Source organism: Pyxicephalus adspersus, chromosome 2, assembly GCF_032062135.1.
Source record: "Pyxicephalus adspersus chromosome 2, UCB_Pads_2.0, whole genome shotgun sequence".
NCBI classification, from domain to species: domain Eukaryota; kingdom Metazoa; phylum Chordata; class Amphibia; order Anura; family Pyxicephalidae; genus Pyxicephalus; species Pyxicephalus adspersus.
This window is the reverse complement of record NC_092859.1, coordinates 6,422,459-6,445,209: the sequence shown is the minus strand read 5'-3', so window position 1 is coordinate 6,445,209 and position 22,751 is coordinate 6,422,459. Positions and strand designations below refer to the sequence as shown.

Below are 22,751 nucleotides of genomic sequence, written 5' to 3'. Positions count from 1 at the left end.
AGGTGCAATTTATTAATGCCCATTTTCAAGCACATATTATATGTCTTCTACTTCCCAAGGTTTCTCTTGCTAAAAAGTTGAGCCATTAGGACAATGTTACAATAGGAACATATAGCTATCTTTTATCATCACGATCTCAGGAATCTTCCATATGCTTTTCAGCCAGCTATCCATCCCTCTCTGTACCTGATCCCCTCCCATCCCTCCCTCCCTATCCCCAGAGAGGTACTGCTGATAACAGCAATTTTTATCACAAAGCAGGAAAAAGCTGATGGAGAGAGAAGCTGGACAGACAACAGGTAACATACAAGACCCTCCACACAGCAATGCACAGAGGAATTACACAACACAGCCTGACTTGTACAGAAGCAATGACTTTACATATGGGATAATGCATATAGAAGGATATTAGGATAGATTGGGATGTACATTGATTTTAAATGCACAACTTTTAAATAGCAACATTTAAAGAAAAGCTGCACTTTAGAGGATTATATGAGTTTTTGACAAGTAAAGCTGACCTGGAGGTAAATAAAACTCAGCACACAGCTGAATACAGAAATGAAATACTTAAATAATTATGCAGGGACCCTGCCAATCTGGAGTATCCTTTGTTCAAATTGAGTTATTGCTTTGACAAGCTGTGTTGTATTTAGCTGTGTTGCTTTCTACAGGTCTCTCCTATCTCTCTGATTGAATGCTTTCCTATGCTGCTGTTGAAGTGTTCCAACAGATATGGTGGGAAGATGGAATCCTGAGTGAGAAATGTTTGTCTGTAACATTGAAGGTGTTACATAGTGGGGCAGGTTGGAGAGATCGAACAAATTTTGGAGACAGGTAAAATTTAGGGAGTCCAAAAGACAGAGTTAGCCTTAGAGGTTGGACTTGGTCAAGCCAAGACCATTGGAACCTGGCGCCCAACATTTACTAATCTACCAAAGCCTAAAAAAAGGTCTTTTGTGGAATGTCCTCCATGAATGCTTCCTGTCCTGCCTCAGGGCTTAGTACTTTGAAGAGGAAGAGGTTTCAGAAACTTTCGAGGTGCCAAAAAGTTTCAGGGGAGAATAGAGGAACGCTGCTGCATGGCATTTTGAGGAAGAGTTCCCATTTTAAGTATAAAAGTAGATGTGTGTGTGTGATGTCTTTGGAATTGGGACCTGTCTGTGTCTTGTCAGTACTGCTGTGACTTTGTTCCACTTAATCCCAACTTTGTTCCACTTAATCTCAACAAGGCTTAATTTGCCAAAAAAACCCTGAAAAGGTGCTGTGACCCAAATTTTATTAGCAACAGCACACACTACTGAGCCACGGCAGCATATTTAAAGTCTAATTCTGACTCCTGGGGATGTCACATGCCCATTGTGCCCATTTTGTGCCCAACCAGTAGGTTGTGTTAATGGTTCATGTCTGCAGTAAAAGTGGGCATCTAAGATTGTTGAAAAGGAGCACACACTTTCCAGGAATTATAAATATGCAACTCTAAATCTTTGTAGTTGGTTGGAAAGTGTTGAAATACCAAGGGCAGGAAGTCATTTGTCAGATGTTCAAACTGGGAAGCTGCCACAAAGTTAATCCCAATGTCACTCACAACCTTCCCAAGCTGGAGCCGCATGTCAGCCCTGGACTGCATAGCCCTTGGAAGCACTTGGCTTGGGTGGCCATGGTTGCTTAGGCAGACACGTTAAAGTGCAGCATGGCAGCTTACTTGGTAATGGCTCTGTGGTGCTTTGTAGGTACTGATGGTGTTGTTGACTTGGAGACGTCCATAATAAAAGGGAGGAGGCATAGATGGATAATAAGTCATTTTCACAGGGGAACGCAACCGACTTACCCTGCCTCCTAGGAACTTGGTATGACCAAAAGTCCTCACATAAGGATGCTTGTCCTCAAAACCAGGTGTATTATTCTTCCTCTCCTTTCAGACACAGCTCCTGGACCCCTCTGATTCTTCTTCCCTCCAATCATCAACTCTCTACCAACATGGACCTAAACATGTTTGCACTATTCTAGTGCCAACTTTTGGAACATCTCAGCATTTTCTCTAACCTCAATACAGCCTAACTGTCTTGGCTGGTCTATCTTCTCTTCCCCCTGAGCATAAAGTATGGGTTGGGAATCATTGCATTGAAGTCTTGTCCTCTCCCTCTGATGGTTTTGAGTCCACTACCAACAATCCCAATAGAGAATGCTCATTGTGAACTGCTCCAGACTGTCTGTGGGATTTGGCATGGTGGAAGTAGGGGAAGCTCCTAAAACAAGTCAACAATTTAGTACAATTTAGCGATGTCCTTTTTTCAGTCTCCATTCCAAGGAGTCCCTCTTTTTTAAGTTGGGAGATATGAACACTTACCTTGCTCTACAGTCAGTGTCCCTTGTTGGCTTTCTTTCCAATTGCTCCAGATGGGTGATTGTCATGCTACAACTCCTGTTGGACACCCTTGTTCTCTCTCACCCACCACAATGAACCATTGTTCCCTCAAACTTACTGCTGGTCATTATTGTTATGCCCCAAACCCATGTTAGGGTACTATTGTTTTCCCCTACCATGTGCTGGACACAGTTCCTCATTTTTCCCAGCTCATTAAGCCCCAATGTTTGTCTTCTACTGTTCTACTGGGCACTGCAATTAGGGTATTCTTCCCTCTACTTACACTATATAGAGGCTTAGACTCCATTTAGCTTTGTTCCTTCAAGACATTCCCAATATTCAGCATATTTTAGCCCATTACATATCTTTTTCATCCCCTGTTTTCCCTTTTATCAAGTTCCAAAGCTGATAGGTATGGGCTATAGTAAAGACAGGACATATTGTATAATTTTCCTCCATCATCATGACCTCAGTCTATACCATTCTGGCAAAAGACTTGCTTTTGGATTTTGGAATCTTTTGTAGAGCGTCCACCAGGTTATATGAAGTATGTAATATATTGCAGCCCATGGATGTGGCAGCTGCATACATTTATTTTTTCAGTATTTTTCCATTTTTTTATTCTGCCAGTAACACATTTTATGTTTTCTTTTTATTTGTCACAGAGTCATCATGGATCAACAAATTAAACTGTTCATATGCTTTATGGTAAGTAACTTTTATAGAATTGTTGAAAATCAGAATTTTATAACCCAGGTCTAAAATCTCAACTAATGGCTTAAGACTTTCTTTTTGTTGGTCAAAGACCCCGCTTACTCTCGGCACGGCTTTGGATTTCAGTGCAGTGTAACAGAAATGACAGGACGTTACAATTTCTAGCAGAATCATTGGGTGTTTTATTGGCCTTACCAAACTGATGTAACAAAATACGTTTACGTGTATATGGTATGTACCAGACCAAACCGGAACAAATAAAAGTTCAGTGTTAGGGTTTACATACCCTTCAAACACCAGGAACCCTTGTCCTCATGGGGACTGGAGCAATTTTTACATTTTTTTCCATAGATCTGTTTATTCTGCAATAACTTTGTCATTACTTAATTGCTGTGTTAGCATATATATTAAAATTATTGGCGCACCAGGACACTGTTGTTCCTGGCCATCCATCAGTTCCTATACATGTGGTAATTTACTAAGCTTGCTCAGCTGGCTCCTGGCTCTTATTAAGATTCCATCTGAGAATTGATCAATTCTACAAAACGGTTATGTGCACCCTAATGCACACCCCCAGGACTCACCTGAAGGGCCAGAACTGGTAACGATGCATCAAAGTGGTCATCTAATCAGCGATTCTACCTTTGTTCACGGGACCTGGACGTACTTAGCTATGAGCACTTCAGATTCAGAGCTGTCAAACACTGGGTGCTTTGCACGTGTAAAGAAGCATTGAAATTGTGACAAGGGGAGTCGTAGTAGAAAAGTAAGACTGGGAGTGCTACATAGACATTTATCATTTTTAGGCATTCATAATATAGCCAACTGGTTGGCCAAAATTGACAGTTTTTTCTGCTTTGGTAAACATTGTGCCACAAAATGTTCAAGAATATATGTCCCTTGTATCCCTGGCCAAAATGGTACTATTCAGACCACAAAGGCAACAAAATTTAGAAATACCAGCATCTCTGCACTGGCCCACTCTTGTGGACCAGAAATGGTGGAGAAGTGGTGCATTGACTTTTAGTTTTGTAAGCCTTTCAATTGACTACATGGATTAGTTATTTATACTTAGATTCTCAAAGTTTAATGTTATTGCTTTAGATGGATATGTTTGCATCCTCTGTGAAAGGTTTATTGATGTCTGCTTCCCAATGGAAATATTTACCCCTCTATTGGATTTGTCCTGGTGGACCTTCCAGGGGCAGATAGTAAGGGAGTTATAATAATGTATTATATTACATTACAATTTTTATTGCATTTAGCTGGAGTTACAAAAGCCATAATTGTGATTTATCTGTAGGTTGTAGGAGTATTTGGGGAACAGAATCCAGCCTTCGATCGTACAGACACTCCCTCCTCAGTCACTATGCCGGACTGGATGTCTTCCCTGCCAGATAACCTTCCCCTCTCTTTCTTGGCTATACCAGGGACCCACGACACTATGGCCTTTTTTGGTGGATCTCTCGCTGAGTGCCAGAGCTGGAGTCTACTAAACCAATTCAATGCTGGAGTTAGGTTTTTGGATATCCGGCCACGACATTACCAAAACCGTCTGCCTATTTTCCATGGAGTGTCCTACCAACGCACCTACTTCGACCAAGTCCTCAATGACACAGTGACCTTTCTAAAACAGTATCCAAGTGAAACAGTGATTATGAGAGTGAAAGAAGAGTATGATCCATATCAGAACACCAGGAGCTACTACAAGAGCATAGCTGAAGTTGTGAACCAAATTGGAGAACAATGGTTCCTAAGGAGTAGTAGTCTCCCCACCCTAGGAGCAGCTAGAGGAAAGATTATAATCCTTCAACAATTTTCTTCCAATGGGGAAGGTCCTGACTTTGGTCCTCCATATCCTGGTGGTATGAGTATCTCAGATGAATATCAAGTTACTGATGATGCCGTTAAATGGGCAGAAGTAGAGAGACACCTCAAGGTAGCCCAAAATGGTGATCCAGAAAGGGCATACTTGACCTACTGCTCAGGAACCCATTGGCTCCTGTACACACCAGAATCACTAGCTCGTAAAATCAACCCTAGAGTGCTGGAATATATGAAAACCAAGTCAACAGTAAAAAGGACTAGGTCTGTGGGCATTGTGATAATGGACTTCCCAGGGGCAGAACTAGTCAGACAAATTATTTTAAATAACTGAGAATAAAAAAAGCAATCTCACATTTTCCATTCCTTTCTCTGCTTTGTGCAAGCTTATTGCCATTTCTGGCAAATGTTATTGCACAATGTAGAGTCAAGGACAAAGAACTTTAAGACCACCAATGTTTTTTCCAAAATGCTTTGTGTGTAAAAACATAACTGGGTTGGTTAATTAAAAACTACTTTTGTGGATATATGTTATACATCTGCTGTTTTGAATATGATATGAACGTGCTGAATCATTCAACAGTCACTTTTATCCGTTGGCAAAATCTTCATCCTGATGTTTCCAGCTGCTCCACATTCAATACAGTTATAATAGGGGCAACCTGTTCTTGGTATATATTTCCTTAGTTGGTTTAAATTTGTTTGCAATGATGCTTAAGATGCCTAAAGCAGACCTTTTTTTAACAAAGACATGCTCACCTTATTCTCCATGGTGCTCCCGTTGACTTTCTCATACCTTTATTAAATTATTATTATTAAACAGGATTTAAATTGCGCCAACATATTACGCAGCGCTGTACATTAAATACGGGTTGCAAATGACAGACAAATACAGACAGTGACACAGGAGGAGGAGAAGACCCTGCCCCGAAGAGTTTACAATCTGGTAGGTGGGGGATCATACACACAATAGGAAAGGAGATATGTAGTGGTGGGAAGTAGTGATGGATTCAAAAGACAGAAGAAGACGGGTAGGCAAGTTTGAAAAAATGGGTTATGAGTGCTCTTTTAAATGAGCAGAAAGTAGGAACAAGCCGAATAGGGCGGGGAAGACCATTGGGGCAGCTCTAGAGAAGTCTTGTATCCATGCGTGTGATGAGGTTATGAGTGAGGAAGTCATTAGTAGGTCATTGGAGGAGCGGAGAGAGCGGCTGGGGGGGTACTTTTTTACCAGGTCATAAATGTAAGTGGGATAATAACTGTTGGAGGGATTTGAAGGCAAAGCACAGGAGCTTGAATTTGATTCTATGGTGAAATGGAAGCCAGTGTAGAGATCTGCAACGAGATGTAGAGGAAGAGGAGCGGTGGGAAGGATGAATGAGTCTGGCTGCATATACCTCACATTGTAGAGCATATTACCCCTGTTGGAGGGCCACTGTATGTGGAAAGACTGTCCCAAAGCTGTTATTCTCCATTCACAAGATTGGCAGTATATGTGTAGTCTTCCTGAAGTCACCTGGGGTATGTACATTACACATCTCAGGAGGCTTCTATCTCAGGAGGAATTCTACACATATATTGCCAATCTTGTGAATGGGGAATGACAGCCAGGAACCAGTTTTCAAAATACAAGTAGTGCCAAAACAATAGAATTTTCATCAGGAAAGCAGCAGATGAGAAGAGGACAACACTGGATTTGCTAGGCTTGTAAATGTGTTCATGCTGTTCCACATGCTCATTTGGGTCATGTATTCCTTGCTGACCTTCTCCATGTTAATTGCACCTAGAGGTTTTCCCTACATATTACCTCCCAGCTAAATACAGTTCAGGGGCATCAGAAAACAAAGGCCCCAATTTATTAAAGCTCTAAGAAGATAGATATATCATGAGAAAAACTGGGTGATCCAGAAAACCTTGAACAGATCTGATACAGGATTGAAAACATTTGCCAACTAATATCAAATATTGTTAAGAAAGCCATTCAGGGTTTGCTAGATTACCCAGGTATTTGCTAGATTACCCATGATAGTCAATCTTCTCCAGTTTTGGGGACTTTTTTTAAATCAGGTGCACCAAAAAGACCTACAGTTTTTTTACTTAGAAAATAGCTATCGCCCGAGTAGAAATGGGCATGCAGCACAAAAAGATATCTTGTGGAAACATCGGTCTCTCTGTAGAGGTTAAGACAGCATTTCCTATTGAGAAGAATATTCACGCCAGGCGACTGTGCACGTGGTGAATGGGCTGCTCAACATCCCTACCAGTACTTCAGAAAGTTGATTTTACCTTTGTTACGTTTTTCATTTGATATATATATTTATATATATAAAATCTTTCTTTCTGATGATATTGTAACCTTAACACTCGATTTGAATTTCTGTCACTGACAGGATCACTAGGGCAAAAAAAATGAAAAATGAAACCATTGGCCTATACGGGACAGCTGGGAGTTGGCCATGTGCATATATATAAAACCTCTATTAATAAAAGTAAATTCAAATTGATCCAAAGTCATTAAAGATTACTTTTAATGCAAAAACAGAAAAATGTAACTAATGGTATGTATGCTTTCCATTTTCTTACATAAATAGATACATATAATATTTCAAGTATAAAAGCAACTTTCAAGTAATTTTAAATGAAATATCATCAAAACATTTGTATAGATTCTTTCACAGGTTTATTGTAAAGCTAGGTGACTCTGGTTGTGAGATTTCTGCTCCAAATATGGATAGTATGAAGAATTTTGCCCTTTTTTGCTAAGAACAGATGCAATACATTTCCAGTCTTATTGGTAAGTTACAGTAGTATAATATTGGTTTGAAGAATACAGACAGAACATTCATTTTTAAAAACATATACTTAGAAATGGAAATATTATCTAGCATGAGATAAAAGCTCACAAAGAAACTGTACAAAAAATGAAAAGACTTAATAAAACCCTGATAGAGATCAGAGCAGCACCTACAACCCGGTTGGATGTAAATGAGAGTAGTCCTGATGAACAGTGAAAACATTGGCATTATTTTTTGGAGTAATGCCCTATTGTTTTTCTTTACCTTAGATAAATACATAGATTGCTTTTAGAAAGAAGTTGGATGCTTTTCTAGAAGCACAAAATATAACTGGGTTTAGAGTTTAAAAGGAATGACACCAGAGACCGGAATCAGGAAGAAATCTTTTCCCAAGTTGGCATAAATTGAACCATGCTTCTGATGTTTTTTTTTTCTTCCTCTGGATCAATTTTATATTTATGGTTTATCTGCGATATGCTGGTTTCTAATATGTGTATTTCCCCAGTGGGTTAAACTTAATGGACTTTTTTCAAACTGACTAACTATATAACTACCCTGTTTCCCCTAATATAAGGTACTGCCTTATATTTTTTGAAATGCCAAATATGCCCTAGGTCTTATTTTCAGGGGGATGTCTTATTTTTCCATGAAGAAGACTACAGTACACATTTATTGTTGAAAATCACTCATGTGCCATTGATTGTCCCCTTTCTGATTACTCATGTGCCATTGATTGTCCCCTTTCTGATCACTCATGTGCCATTGATTGTCCCCTTTCTGATTACTCATGTGCCATTGATTGTCCCCTTTCTGATCACTCATGTGCCATTGATTGTCCCCTTTCTGATCACTACCGTATGTGCCATTCATTGTCCCCTTCTGATCACTCTGTGCCATTGATTGTCCCCTTCTGATCACTGACTCGCCGGGTAACAGACTCTGTTAGGGTAGGGATCAGCAGCTTGCTTGTCCTTTGAAGTTACTTTCAGTTTCACTCTGCACTGCAGCCAGCATCGAGGAGTCACACAGAGGCACACAGTATCAGGTATCGGAGGATGTCTTATTTGCGGGGGGTGCTTTATTTTAATTGTTTGAGCAAAAATCGGGGGGTGGCTTATTTGATGGGGATGCCTTATCATCGGGGAAACACGGTATGTACTTTAGGTTATCCCTGAGACCGAGCCCTGGAAAGAGGCCACCATGTAGTATGTGCATAGTCATTGGAGCCATTGAGTATTCAAGGAATTTTCTTTCTGATGATGATATTGTAACCCTAACACTCCATTTGAATTTTTGTTACTGTCAGGATCACTAGGGCAAAAAAAACATTGGCTTATAAATGACAGCTGGAAGTTAGCCATGCACATGGAGAACTAGTAGTTTTTCAAAAGAAATGAGTTTGAGATGATGTTTTTTAAAACCACCAAACTAAATAATAATAACTTGAATCCCTGATGCCATTGAAAATTTGTATTGGTCCTACTGCAAAAGGGTTTTATATGTGGCACCACTAACTATCAATGATACCTGGAATATAGCACTAAGTCCATTTCAAGTCAAACAGTTCCAGGGCTTAAGATTCATAGAAGTAACTAGGACTGTAAACACAAGTTTTACCATTATTTCTTAACATATAATGGGCCTGATTTATTAAAGCTCTCCAAGGCTGGGGAGAATAACTTTCATCAGTGAACCTGGGTGATCGAGTAAACCCCGAATGGATTTCTTCAAAGTCATTTGCTATTAGCTAGCAAATGTTTTGAATCCTGGACCAGATCTATTCCATAATTTCTGGATCACCTAGTTTCACTGAAGAATGGTATTCCCCCAGCCTTGAAGAGCTTTATTAAATAAGGCTCAATGTCTCTGGAATCTCTGTTAGTATTGAGACTACAACAGAACTTGGGCAGCTCCAACAAGCACATCATTGGTATAGTAATCTATCACAAGCTGATTGCATCTAGCAATAGATCACACTTACAAGTGATCTGGTACTGCACAGTGGGGGATGGATCAGGCTTCTTCTGACCAGATTTTGACCCCAATAGACAAATGTATAAAAAATGTAAACTCCTAAAATACTCCCAGTTGTGAAATTTACCAGTTGTAATCCCCAGGTTCCAGCAATCACATCCGCTTGGAGATCTGGGTGCCATTTACATCAACTACAGGGATATCAAGTAATAAGTATAAGCCTTCTACGGTAAAACATAGGGCTTTACTTTTGGACATTCCCTCAATCCTGAATCTGACACTCCTTCAAACATTTCCTGGTGGGAATTAATTACTGCTATTAAAACACAATGGCCGGAAATGTTAGAGGTAATGTTTGATTCTCTGCCCATAGTATTTCTTCCTAAAAAAAAAAACTAAAAACAAAAATAAAATCATTCAAAGCTGCTAATAAATTAATGTTCCAGTTCCTTACAAAACAAGGTGTAATATGTTAGGGTTGACTACAGACCAAAACGGTTCCAAGTTGAAAAAAAATTGATTATAGGGAGAAAAGGGGCTCATTGGTTAAAAAATAATAATTACATAACAGAGTTTCCTGTGCACCTATCACACTTTTTCACTTTTGAAGATCACCTTGTAAGGTAGATAGACATCTATGTGTAGCAAAGACCAAGGAGAAGACGGGTTGATCTTTGACATGATCACCTCCCAGTACAAGAAGAAGTTGGTTTTAGCAGCTTAGTATTGTCTAAACCCTCACTTCCTTTACACAAAGCTATTAAAAATGTGAAAATCAAAAATGTAAAATTTAAGAAGTTATAGAAATGAGACAACAATTACCAGAATTTTGCCTTAAAGCAGCATACACACGGTTCCTTTTTTGTATCACAAAAAAGAGAGAAATGAACAGACAAGCACTGTATGCACAGCAGCTTTCTGTTCTATGGAGAGGAAAGTGGAGAGAACAACCAGCAGGATTGCACTGAGCTCTTCTCCATTGACTTGTACAGGAACCATTCACAGTTGGCCATTCATGGATCCGTCAGCACATCGGATGACTGCTTTACACATGTGACATTCTCACCCAAGACGAGCCCGACCTTTCATATCAAGTGGGATTCATGTGATGTGTGTAGATAGCTTTACAGTAGAATTCCAGGCAGGTGGCCCACAGATCTTCAGTTTTTCATGTCACCTAGCTGACCACGAATTGACCACGATTCAGTGTCAACTGGCCAGGTTGGAGGCAAATATGGTGGCAGAAGCTTCAAAGCCTAATCAGAAAATTGAATTGATGTTTCTTTAGGAAAGTCCACTCAACTAATAATTCTTTTTAATTCTATGGACTTGTTTTTTTTTTCTGAAATTCCTTAAATTAGATAGTTTAGATTTTTCCATTAAAAAGTAAACTCAACTACAATAACTGCAGACAAAGTGGGAGTTTCGTTCTATGACATTCAGCTCTTTAACTTCCATAGAAGACCTGAGACCCAAATGAAGTCTGAACTCTCATCTAAAATAATGTGTGCTAATAAAATATTAATATTAGGGGATCCCTTATGAGTCCATTTTTTTCTCCATGAGCGTCCATGGTTGTACCTCCTCTGAGTTTTTGCCAGACACCTCAAACTTTACATGTTACCATAGATTACCCATAAATGCAAAGGTCCATAAATTACCATGTGTAAATGTAAAGAATGTAAGCATTTATGGTAAATTGAATCTAGCTCAGTGTTTCTCAATCAGGGTTCCTCCAAAAGTTGCTAGGGGTTCCTTGAGCCATGGGCAATTTGGACCTCTCAGATTAGTTAACTGACACCAAATATCTTTTTCGGTGAGATTCCCAATGACCACCAATGTGGATGCATTCTTGACCACCATCCTAATATACTGTGAGCTGTCAAGATACTAATTATAGCAGGAGTTCCTTTGAAAGTTATTTCAAAGGTCCTCCCATGTTAATAAGGTTGAGAAGAACTGATCTGGAAAAACATCTTGCAGCTTATGATATCCTCCATGCCCCACAATACCAATAAAAATATAAATATCAAGCAGCTGTAAACCACACAGCGAGTATAAAATAATATGAACCAATAAAACAGCACCCAAAATACACCCAATACAAAACATAAATGTAGCACATACAAATCATATATGATACCAATATCAAAATTGTCAGTTCCTAAAACATGTAATTTACATAAAGTGCATGTAAGTCAGTAAATTGCTTAAAAAAAAAAAAAGTGCAATCATCAAATATGGTCTACTTGTGAAGATACAAATAATCTAAAGTGCAAACTTTATTCTAGATTCTATTTTAGAATCTTATTTTTAAGATTCTTTATTCTATTCTTGTTCTAATAAAATGTTCATAATGAATAAAGTTCAATTTGATAAAAAAAATGAGTTCTTGAGGAAGTCATCTGATGAAACGTGTTGAGCAGAAGGGGATGAAAAACAATATGTTAGTGTTTTCTATATATGTTTTTTTCTATATGTTAGTGTTTTCTACAAACAAATTGTGGAAGTCATCTGATAAAGTGTGTTGAGACACATGTGCATGTGCTGTGCCATCAGGTGGGTACCTGGTGAATGGTAATACAAAGATTTTTATCCTAATATGGAGCTCAGCACAAATAGATGTAGATATATTTGTTTATTTATAAATTGGAATGATTTTTAGATTTCAATAAAAAAAAGTATCACCACTTTTCGTCTCCTTAGGCTGCTATATGCAGCCTGTGGGTTTTGATCTACAGTTGAAAGCTCTTTACTAAACTCAAAGCATTCGCTTGAACCCTGTTTCAAGAATTTGATTGCTTATTTATGAATAGCTTCCTACTCTTTCTTGGTTTGGAGATGTTTGCATGCCTTTAGTATGAAACTGTGTACGTGTAACTGTTGATGAGAAGTAACAGTTACTACTATTTGCGGCAAAACACTAAGGTTGTTGAAACTTTTGTTTGGACTTTCCCCTGAAGAAGCGGGTCATTACCCGCAAAACACGTTAGGAACCATTTTTGACAATTCGCCCTATTTTAAAATGCTAAACACGGTCACAACCCTTTGAACGTATTATGTTGCAATTTGAATAGAAATGTACTTATTGTATTATAAAGTTTGTTGTTTTAATGTACTAATTAAACAAATAATGTTTTACTGCTTCAAACAGGGCACAAAATTTCCTGTTTTTTAGCTCCACTGCCTGGTGATAAAGCCATAGGCCTAATTGGCATCTTACTTTCAATGTTTTCAATGGGTGGATCATTGTTTTTTTGGGGATTTCAAGTTGCATTTTGGAACTTGAATTTTTGGAACTTTTGCCCTTTATATTATTTTTATAATATAGGCATTTGAAAAAGGATGATATATTTGATGATTGTACTTTTATTGTTTTTTTAACACATTTCTTAAGCATGTTACATATTTTAGGGCTCTATTTATTAATTATTAAATAATTATTAATTAATCTGACATGCACTTAAACACTACTTGTTGGAGAATCAATTGCTGCCGATGAAACACGTGGGCCTGGAAGATTCTCCACCAGGGATTGTTTGAGGGAATGTCTGCTTCTCTGCTTTATAAATAGAACTCTTAAAGCCCGAAAATGATTATTGCACTATATAGGAACTTTAATGGTACTGGTGACTTTATACATTTCTTTGGTTGATCTCAGACTATACCTCAGGCTTCACTCACCCCACAGCTTTTCCATCGAGGATAATGAGCTAGGTTCCATAAATCACCATGTGTGAGTGGAAAGAGAAAGCGAAAAAGTAATATTGTTGAGATCTTCAATCCAGAAGAACTACACTGTGAAGCTTTTGATATTTGATTATAAAATATGGGTAAAACTGGTCATTGTCAAAAATAATGAATATCTTTGGGTCTTCAATTTTGTCCACACAAGAATCAAAGAGAAGGCCTGAAGGACAATTGTTTTTTAATGGTGGTGGTCTTGTATAAGTGGAATTACCCACTGTCGCACGGCCCACCAATACCTTGGCAAGAAACATGAAATGGTGACCTTCAGGGGTAGCAGGAGAATAACCATGAGAGTAACTGGCATCCCTGGCAAAATAGCTCCCTTTACCGTAAATGGTTCCATTCTTGCCTGACACTCGCGGATCAAAGTTTTGATTAAAGATGGCCTCCACGTGGTTTGAGTTGGTGCCGTGGAAAAGGTAACGTTCCAAGCAACCATCTTTGGTTTCCTGCAGTCTGCATTGCATGAACTTTTTTTTCCTGTAATGATAAGATAATGATAAGATAATGATAATGATAATGATAATGATAAGATAATGATAATGATAAGAATAAAGATAAAAGGGTTTGCACTGATGACTTTTACAAAGAATGTATTTTCTGATACAATCTCCCAATATTCTATTGAAAAGTTACTTTTGAGTTCTTTGTGGATTAGGTCCAGCTTGGGGAGATGGAGCCTCTAGGCGGTGCTACGTTTTGAACCCTGAGCCCTGTGAAAGGCCAAGGCGCAGAATCTAAGCAGCAACCAGGTCCTCTCCAGAGCCTGTAGTGATGAGGATGTGGCTCTGCTCGTTACTGCCAGGTTGAGGTCCTTGGGCACACCAGGGTGGGCAGGATAATATGCGGTACCAAATCATTAGGTGGGAAAATTGTCAAGGAAGACCAGGGCCAAGGCAGGCAGCAAGCAAGAAAGGTCAGTAATAAGCCAGGGGTCAAATACCACGGATCCAGGAAATAGACACCGATGAGATGGGGCCACCGCAGACACAGGAAGGGACAGGAGGCACAGGGGACACAGGAGACACAGAGATCACCGCAGACACAGAGAAACACTGGAACAGCACAAGGGAACTGGCTGGGAGACACCAGACTGGGCAATAAGGGGTTAACACAAGAGCTGAACAGGGTAAGCACTGAATTAATCAACAGGTGTAGAGGATATGCTCAGCAGAGCTAGGGGGCTCGGCACTAGTGGAGACACACTGCATGAATGCAGAGTCCTGTGTTTGAGCCAGCTAAAAAGCCAGGGATGATTAGGAGGCTATTTCCTTACTGGCCAGCGGGGGTGGGGATGATACTGATTAAACCTGGAAAAGCAGAACACCTGGGCTCAGAACTGCTCGCATGTGCAGGTGAAAGGTGCCTGCACTTAAGCAAGGGGTGAACCATAGCTAATGGTTGAGAACTGCTGTCACGTTTTAATTGCTATCTTTGTTGTTGAGGGATTTCTCCTTACTTATATCTGACACTCATGACAAGAAAAGAAGTAAATGGAATCCCCTTAATGGCAACTTATCAATACAATCCTGAAAGAGGTTATAAATCTAATAGAAATTCTGTTTTATTGGCATCTGCAACCTCATCGGCTTCCAGTCCTTCACTGTCCCCTCACTTCCTGTTCTTCTTAACACCCAACAAGTAAACAGTAAAAGGAAGATTTTCTTTTGACTTTCTGTTCTGACGTGTCGAATGAACTCAAAACAAACAGAAGTTTCCTAAAAAGGAAATTGTGTGGTCCAATTCAACAACCATATGACAGGTAGTGCTAATATCAATTGATATACAGAGCATCAAATAGTCAACAGCACACCATAACAAATTAAAATATGAAGACAGAGAGCATGATTTATTTAAGTTCCCTAGGACTGGAGAGGATAGATTATCATGGGTGAAAATAAGTGATCCATCAAACCTGGTACACATTACTTAATTTTCTTTTAGTTTGCAAATAATTCCAATCTTAGCCCAGATCTATCCCAGGGTTGCTGGATCACCCAGGTTCTTCCACGATAGTCTATCGTCTTCAGTCTTGGAGAGCCTTAATAAATCAGGCCCAAAGAACCTACACACAATCCTTCCTTTATCCTATACCCACCATGCCAGGGCTATCCTGCAGTCCACTGCAATCACCACCTCACTCTGCTCTCTTTATCCCCCAGACATGAAGAGATGACCTTCCCTACATCTTAGCATTTTCTTCTCAGCCCAAACAACAAAAAGTGCTACAGACAAACTCTACCTAATATAACATTCAGTGATCTCTGCTGTCTCATTGGTCACTACTTCCCAGACAGTAGGCTGGACAAATTTCGGAAGGCAGGGGTCCTATAGATCCTTGGAGTAAGGGGCTTATTATCTTAAATACAAACTCTTCAACACTTAGTTCCTACTACTGTAGTTTATCTTTAACCTTTTTATAATAACAAAGCATTTTCACAGATTGATATAAAATGATAAGATGGAAATACCGTGAGTATCTCTCCCACTGGAAGTAGTTCTGTATTCGGAAGACCTCCAGGATGACGTACTTGCTTTCCACCATTGTCTGGTGGAAGTAGGTGTAGATGTACATGTACTCAGTATCTGAAAAGGTTACATGGCTCTTTTCATAGATCAGTTGGGTATTGCTAATGGTCCAGGTCCTGGGGTAATCACTATCTTGATCGGGGGGGCTTCTTGGTCTTTCTAATGGTTTCCAGGAAGAGTGTGAAACATATCGGGCTCTGAATGGGACAACAGAAAATACATGAATTACGTATGAAATGGAAATATGTTTTATTGACATCATCATCCTATGCCAGTAGGCATTGGTTGTCGTTGGACAGATGTAAGTCTTCACCAGTTTTGTTGTATAACGGATGACCTCTTTGAGAAGCTAGGGGGATTCAGGTGGGTAACTGAGCTTTGTTGTGATCCTTATTGGCCGCCTTTCTGAACACGGTGGAAGAGATGTGTAGCTGATTTTTAGAAACAAGATAAGTTTCTTATCTATGTCGAGATGCTTTGGAACATGATAAAAATAGGAATGTATTTTTGGGGGGATGATAAATATATTCAATGTGGTTTGGGGGGATATGTCCTAAATTTCTTCATTCATTTTAGTAAGTATCTAAACCAGCCTTTCTTAACCCCTTGAAATAAATTTCAGGTCTTCAGGGAACCCCCTACTATAATTCTTTTATCCACAGCTCACTATATATTAGTACAGGTAGTCCCCGAGTCATAGACATCCGACATACGGACAACGTCTAGATATGAACATGGCTTCCCTGCTCGCTCGTGTGCAGGACGGAGGCTCGATGGGGGGAGGGGGCAGTTTGCATGACTCGCAGGAGTCCTTTGCTAAACACAGCAGAGGTTGTGGGTGATTTTAAGAACCAAGCTCTTCTGCAACATCTTGTAACTGTTTAATGACCAAGACAAACTCTGAATTGTTTCTTTTTGCATATCAAAGCACAGCTTGCTCCAGAAGTTAACAAATGTCTAGGCTCCATAAAGTTTTGTTCTTTTTTAGCTTTGTTTGTGAATATTTCATACAGTAACTGACACCATGCTGCCTAATAATATGTTGAGACAAACATCTTTCCTTATTGCATTTATTTAAAAAATGTACCTGTTCCGACTTACATACAAATTCAACTTAAGAACAAACCTACAGTGCCTATCTTGTATGTAACCCGGGGACTACCTGTATAGTGATCAATGGAAAGAATGCCTCTTAGAATTCTAGCCATTGAGAAGGTCATTGGTGTCACTTAAACCAGTGGTCGCCAACCTTTTTGGTTCTGCGGACCTCTAAACATACCGGCTGAAACACTGGTCTAAACTAAATGCCGGTAGCTCCGGAAGTGCAATTAACTACAATGTATCATAAAAAGCAGTGTAATATTCACCTGCACAAACTCTCCAGTCTCCTGACTATGTCTCCCCTCATTTTCATACCACAGATAGGCGTGGTTCTGTGGTTTTCACCAATAACTTGAATCAGCTGATAGCTTTTAACTGCCTATGGTAAAAGTTAACAAGATTTCTAGCAGGAAGATATTCATTGCTAGGGTTTACAAAATGGAGACACTAATATTGAATTATTTGCTAGGATAGATTTGATGTGAGGTTTTACCCTAAAACCCAACCTACTACTAATTTCTACTACATAATCACTGCCCCTCTTACCGCAGCTTTTGAATCATTACAACGGGAGACCTGAACACCGGCCGTTTCCTCATCCTCCTCCTGGTTTCAGTATCGAGGTTTGTTTGGACCATGTTGACCAGGTTAAGGGAATATTTGAACTTGGAATTCGCACAGAGGACCTCCTCATGGCATTCCCTGAGGCCCTCATTTATGCAACTCACAAAGTCCTGCATTTAAAAAAAGGTTAAAAAAATCAACAAAAAACAGGAACCATATTTGTCAAAAGTTAACAATATATTTGGTTCAAAAAATGCTTAGCCAAACAGAAGCAAATGTTTGGCTGAAGCCAAAGCCAAACCAAAGTTGACCTCTCTTCTTGGTTGGCAACGTTGGAGAGCCTTTATACATACACAATAGATAGCCCCTGCCTGTCTGCATTCTTCCTAGCTGTAAGTACCGGTATACATCGGAATACATTGTCATTCTCATTAGCTAGTTGTGTCAGGGGTCATGTGGTGAGTGTTCTCATTGGCTGGGTCCACCTCCTGAAGACCACCAGCCAACTACATTCCTTACCGTATTGTATTCCTCCCATATGTTTTCTCCTCCTTCATAATAATATTTGTAAACTGTATGGAACTCTGCTGTGGGATAGGTTGAGGTGGAGAGACGTCGGAGGCAGTCATACATTGGGCTATTGTGGACAGTCATGGTGGTGAGGTCAATCAGTATTTCCAAACCTCTGCTCAAAGAAAGAAGATTTGTGTGAGATTACCAAGTGAGAAGATCAGGCAATCATCAAATTGTAATCTTAAATCTCAAATAAGCTTTAAAGATACAGTTAAATTTGCCTGTATTTTCTCTCTGTGTTTTTCAATGTATGGCAGGCAGATTATGGCTCATAGGGTAGAGTCCGACAGGTTGCTGTGCATAGACATCCAAAACATTACACCACCCAGCCTCTACTAAAGAACCCTCAGTCACAAAGCAAGTTGTGGGCTTGCTGTTGAGAGCAGTTATGCAAATGTAATAAAATGCCTTAATGAGTGGATGTCAGTCTGTAGTGGGTGTTCTTAGGAAGGATGTATTTGTATGCAAACCACCCTGTGCATAGTCCACATGTGATTTTGAGCCTTTTTGAATAATAGAACTGAAATCCAATGAATAAAAGGTTCAGGTCAGGGCCAGTGAGGCTATGGAGGCAAGGGCTAGATGATGTTGGATGCCCTCCAGCCAGGAAATGGAGCAGGCTCTATCTAATCCTCTAATGTACATTGTTAGCGTTTCCCTGTATCTCAATTTTTTTTACTGCATTGTCACCCTATTGGGCTTCCAATGAAGACTACAAGAGGGTGTCAGCTGTTGCCCTGAGAAATAACATGCATCATGTGTTTGGGGGGATTCTCCTGGCTTCTTGGCCCAGTGATGGTGGTGCATCTCACAGACACAGACTGCTATAAAAAGTTGACTGGAAAAAGGTAATGGTGGTCATCAGCAAAAGACGTGTGGGTTAATCTCCCCAACTGAAAATAATATTTGGCAAACCACATGCCCTTCTTTGCTTCCCAATTCTCATACTTACTGATGGAATCCGGTGACTTGGGCCATAGTTGGATCACAGTATAGTCTCTCTAGGACCAATTGCGCTCCTAAATCCATATTAACCCACATTCCTATAGTTTTGTACCTCAGCTGCCATACATATGGCCAATAAGTGTGGTGCTTTGGACATAGAAGACCTTGAAAACATTGGCCAATCAAGAAGTTTGAACAGATATCTATGTCATCATCCTGATGGATAATGGTAGTCCCCAGTTCGTTGGTACACAATTGGACTTCATTGGGCAAATAAACAAATTTAGAGATGTTCTCTGTTTCAAATTCCAGTTTTTGTAGGGCTATCTCTTCTTCTTTAGGGTCTGATCCAGTAATTATATTGGGCTTAGGGTCAGATAAACTTGACTTCCTCCTCTTCGGTTTACTTGGATACATGTCTTAAAAAACAGCAGGCTGGCTACTTTGGAAATTTTAGTTATTTGCACAGAGGTTATGTATCCCCTTTTATCTTGAAATATATTCTGGTGAGGAAACAATGGAATTTTTTGGAATCATTTCTTCTGGGCTAGCTACAGAGGTTTGCTTCCTCGTGTTCTTCAGTTTACTAGAGTTCACCTTGCTGCCCATTTGAGTTGTCTTCAGCAGAACGGGAGGAAGCCAATTACTTCTGGTGGTCACCATGTATCCCATCAACCTTGACTTCAGTTGGTCATTATCACTTGGGGTGGCTCTTTCAACTTGAAGTCAAGATTTACTAGGGTTTCCTTTATTTAACATAACCCAGTATCCAAGCAGATATCCATAAGTCTTTAAGCTTCAAGGTCCAGATAGGTGGTCTTGGCTTTCTGTAAAAAAAAGAAAAGAAGACCTTGGCCAATTTGGTAACATAGTTGAAGATTTAGTCTTGGTCCTTTTTTGGCCCTTCAGCTTATTCTATCAAAAGAAAAAAAGAAAATAAGCCTCAGTTTTCTACAGGGAATGTGAAGTGGTTGTTTAAAGCTCAACTGAACCCAATCTTGAACAAAGGCAAATTCTAATGGCAATAAGGTTGATAAATTACTACACTAAAAGGAAAGTGCACACAATAGCTCTTTCATAGGCCAATTGTGTTTGTACACAATACCCAGTACCCAAGTGTGAAGAGCCATAGATGCAAGACCACATTTCTCCACATTCCTACATTATGGTGGAAACCATGTGCCTGATTCATTAAAGCTCTCCAAGACTGGAAAAGATAGCCAATCATGAGTCATCCTGGAATATATTTCTTTAAATCATTTGCTATTTTTGGGCAAATGATTTCAATTCCGGAGCAGATCATTTCCAGGTTTGCTGGATTATCCTGGTTCTCCCATGATGGTCTAGCTTCTCCTCTTGGAGAGCTTTAATAAATAAGCCCACATATATCTAAATTATTAGGTTCAACTTAGTAGTAGGGGTGATTTCCAAGAAGTAGTTGTTGTATAAGTGTCTGACCACAATCTGGTAACAAGAAACCAAAAGGCAGGAGAGGTCAGACAGTTGCACAGCTACAGCCAATTACAGCCTAAGATTTTTTTTTTTATTTGTAGTTAGGTTACAAAGGTAATACTTACATGTTACACACATCAATGTGGTTGCTTTTGAAGAATTTAGGAACTTGCCAACTTTGGTGTTGGGTTTTTAATTGAGGTTTAAAGCAGTCTTTGCGGAGATCTGTTTCTCTGACGGGAGCCCCTCGTGAAGTCACCCTCTACATGTACGGGAAAAAATAAGCATCCCCCAGTTTAGTGGAGAGTCCTTGTTAGGGTTTTGTGTGCATTTAGGGTTTTAAGTGTATGTCTGAGAAAGAATGTTTTATGTCTTAAAAAAAGCAGCAAATAATATATACATATATATATATTTAAATATATATATATATATATATATGTATTGTGACATGGCAAAAGTAGTCATCTTTGAGGAAAGTTATATTTCTTCATGTTTCTTCTCCTATGGGGGAGATTAACCAGCAACATGTCTGCTGAGATTCCAGACCAGGGTTTGCAGATCTCTCTGAGGTGTTCTGAGGTGAACCAGGCCAGAGTTTGGTTCTGGCTGGCCTTTAATTACTGCACAGCTAAGAGAGAAGAGGGAGACACTGCCCGTGAAAGCCATTGTGGGCCCCATGTGAAAAAAGATTGCTGGAACTTTTTGAGTGGAGTTGGCTGGGTTTAGCCCTCCAACTGGTAGAGAGGAATCTGCTAACTGTATAGTTAGTGCCTGAATTGCTAGGATTTATTTTTGTTTGTTTGTTTTATATGATGCAACCTTTTAATAAAACTGACTGCCGGTCAGTTTTAAAACTGATCTACTGTGTGCTTCATCCACCTCTCCTTCATTCTGAATGTACCTTTTACCCCAGAAGAGGCGATCCCACAAGGGTGGAATACTGCAATATGTATAAATATAAATATATATATATAAACTAAAGACATTGACTGGCCATGTATCCACCACCCTTTAGTTTACTATTGGACCAGCCTGCCAGACCCCTCCCATAGCTCCATTCTTTGTATGAGTTAGGTACAACACATTGATAATGCCACTGGTTTTTTTACAAGGTCCTGTCTGGGTGTGAAGGCATTTCATGCTCACATAATAAATTTATATCCATTGTGGCCATTAATTTATTAATTTACATGAACGTTTTTGTGCCCTGGGTTCAGCATTAGTCATTCTATGTACTATTACAGTTAATGACAATAAAATATACTGAAGAATTAATGTGAGCATGAGCAGGGAAAAAAAACGAAATCTAAAATTCTCTGACACAAAACACTTCTGTGTTTGACAATAAAACTCCAGATCAACCCTGTAACCACTAGCAGATTTAGAACTGATGTGGTTAGGCTGAGAAACGGAGAAGCACACATAAGACCATGCAGTGAACTAGAACAACCAGCAGTATAATTTTAGATCAAGGTGTCCTACCTGGTTCCAGTATTTCCAAGTCTCCAGTTGTCTGAGAGCTTCTAAAGATCTACCCAGCTATGGGATCACATCGGGGTCATCAACCAAAATTTTTACTTATTGAATGAAGGAACTTCTTTGTAATCCATGGTCATTTCTTTTCTAATAAGCATGTGATTTCTGTCAGTCAACAGACCAAAGACTCCGAGCAACAAGTCATTCTATTTAAAAAGACATTATGCCATCAAGTCCAAAGGATTTTTTTCATACACAACACAACTCTGGAGAATGATGAAGCACGATTCATTATAGGCCCAGGAACCAAAAGGAAATACAAGACCAATGTGTCCTGTCTTGCACCAGTATATCCCTGTTTTCTGGGTGCTCTCCAATCTACCCAATGTTGCAATGTCATTGGGCTCATCAACCTTAATATTAACTTGATGAAGAAGGAACTTTCTGTTTCGTGGTCGTTGTTGTATAATGTGTAGTTGTTGTCCCTAAAGCATTTATGCAGACGTAACATCACAGCAGTCAGCAGGAATTTCCCTACATACAACTCTAGAGAATGATGCAGCACAAGTTTCTTAGATGTGAAGTTCCGTAGGTGTTTACACTTTAAATGTAGCCACAACAGGAAGCTTAAAGCACAAATCAAGGTGTGTGTGTGTATGTGTGTGTATATATATATATATATATAT

At 39.4% G+C, this 22,751-nt stretch overlaps 2 protein-coding genes across 7 annotated transcripts in view; one reads left to right on the top strand and one right to left on the bottom strand.

The window, feature by feature from the left end:
* Positions 1-248: 248 nt before the first annotated feature.
* LOC140324914 (1-phosphatidylinositol phosphodiesterase-like) lies at positions 249-5,431 on the top strand. The gene is made up of 3 exons (XM_072403036.1): positions 249-299; positions 3,034-3,076; positions 4,386-5,431. Exons 2-3 carry the CDS (start codon positions 3,041-3,043, stop codon positions 5,238-5,240), a joined length of 891 nt encoding a protein of 296 aa, XP_072259137.1. The 5' UTR covers positions 249-299; positions 3,034-3,040; the 3' UTR covers positions 5,241-5,431.
* Positions 5,432-7,563: 2,132 nt separating this feature from the next.
* Positions 7,564-22,751, bottom strand: part of LOC140322754 (protein mono-ADP-ribosyltransferase TIPARP-like) — a 17,542-nt gene continuing 2,354 nt past the window's right edge. For 2 of the 6 annotated variants that reach the window (XM_072399335.1, XM_072399338.1), the window contains exons 3-8: positions 22,072-22,212; positions 19,145-20,052; positions 18,139-18,304; positions 17,602-17,789; positions 15,897-16,151; positions 7,564-13,905 (exon numbers count right to left, since the gene is read on the bottom strand). In XM_072399335.1, the coding sequence (XP_072255436.1) occupies positions 13,455-13,905; positions 15,897-16,151; positions 17,602-17,789; positions 18,139-18,304; positions 19,145-19,554 (1,470 nt within the window). In that variant the 5' untranslated portion in view covers positions 19,555-20,052; positions 22,072-22,212 and the 3' untranslated portion in view covers positions 7,564-13,454. Of the gene's footprint in view, positions 13,906-15,896; positions 16,152-17,601; positions 17,790-18,138; positions 18,305-19,144; positions 20,053-22,071; positions 22,549-22,751 lie in introns of those variants that run through there. The other 4 variants (XM_072399337.1, XM_072399340.1, XM_072399336.1 and 1 more) reach the window with 3 other exon arrangements.

Excerpts from the sequence above, each read along its gene's own strand:
- LOC140324914 (XM_072403036.1), top strand. The coding sequence starts at position 3,041 with ATGGATCAACAAATTAAACTGTTCATATGCTTTATG. Across the intron at positions 3,077-4,385 it reads AACTGTTCATATGCTTTATG|GTTGTAGGAGTATTTGGGGA; the intron begins GTAAGTAACTTT and ends ATTTATCTGTAG.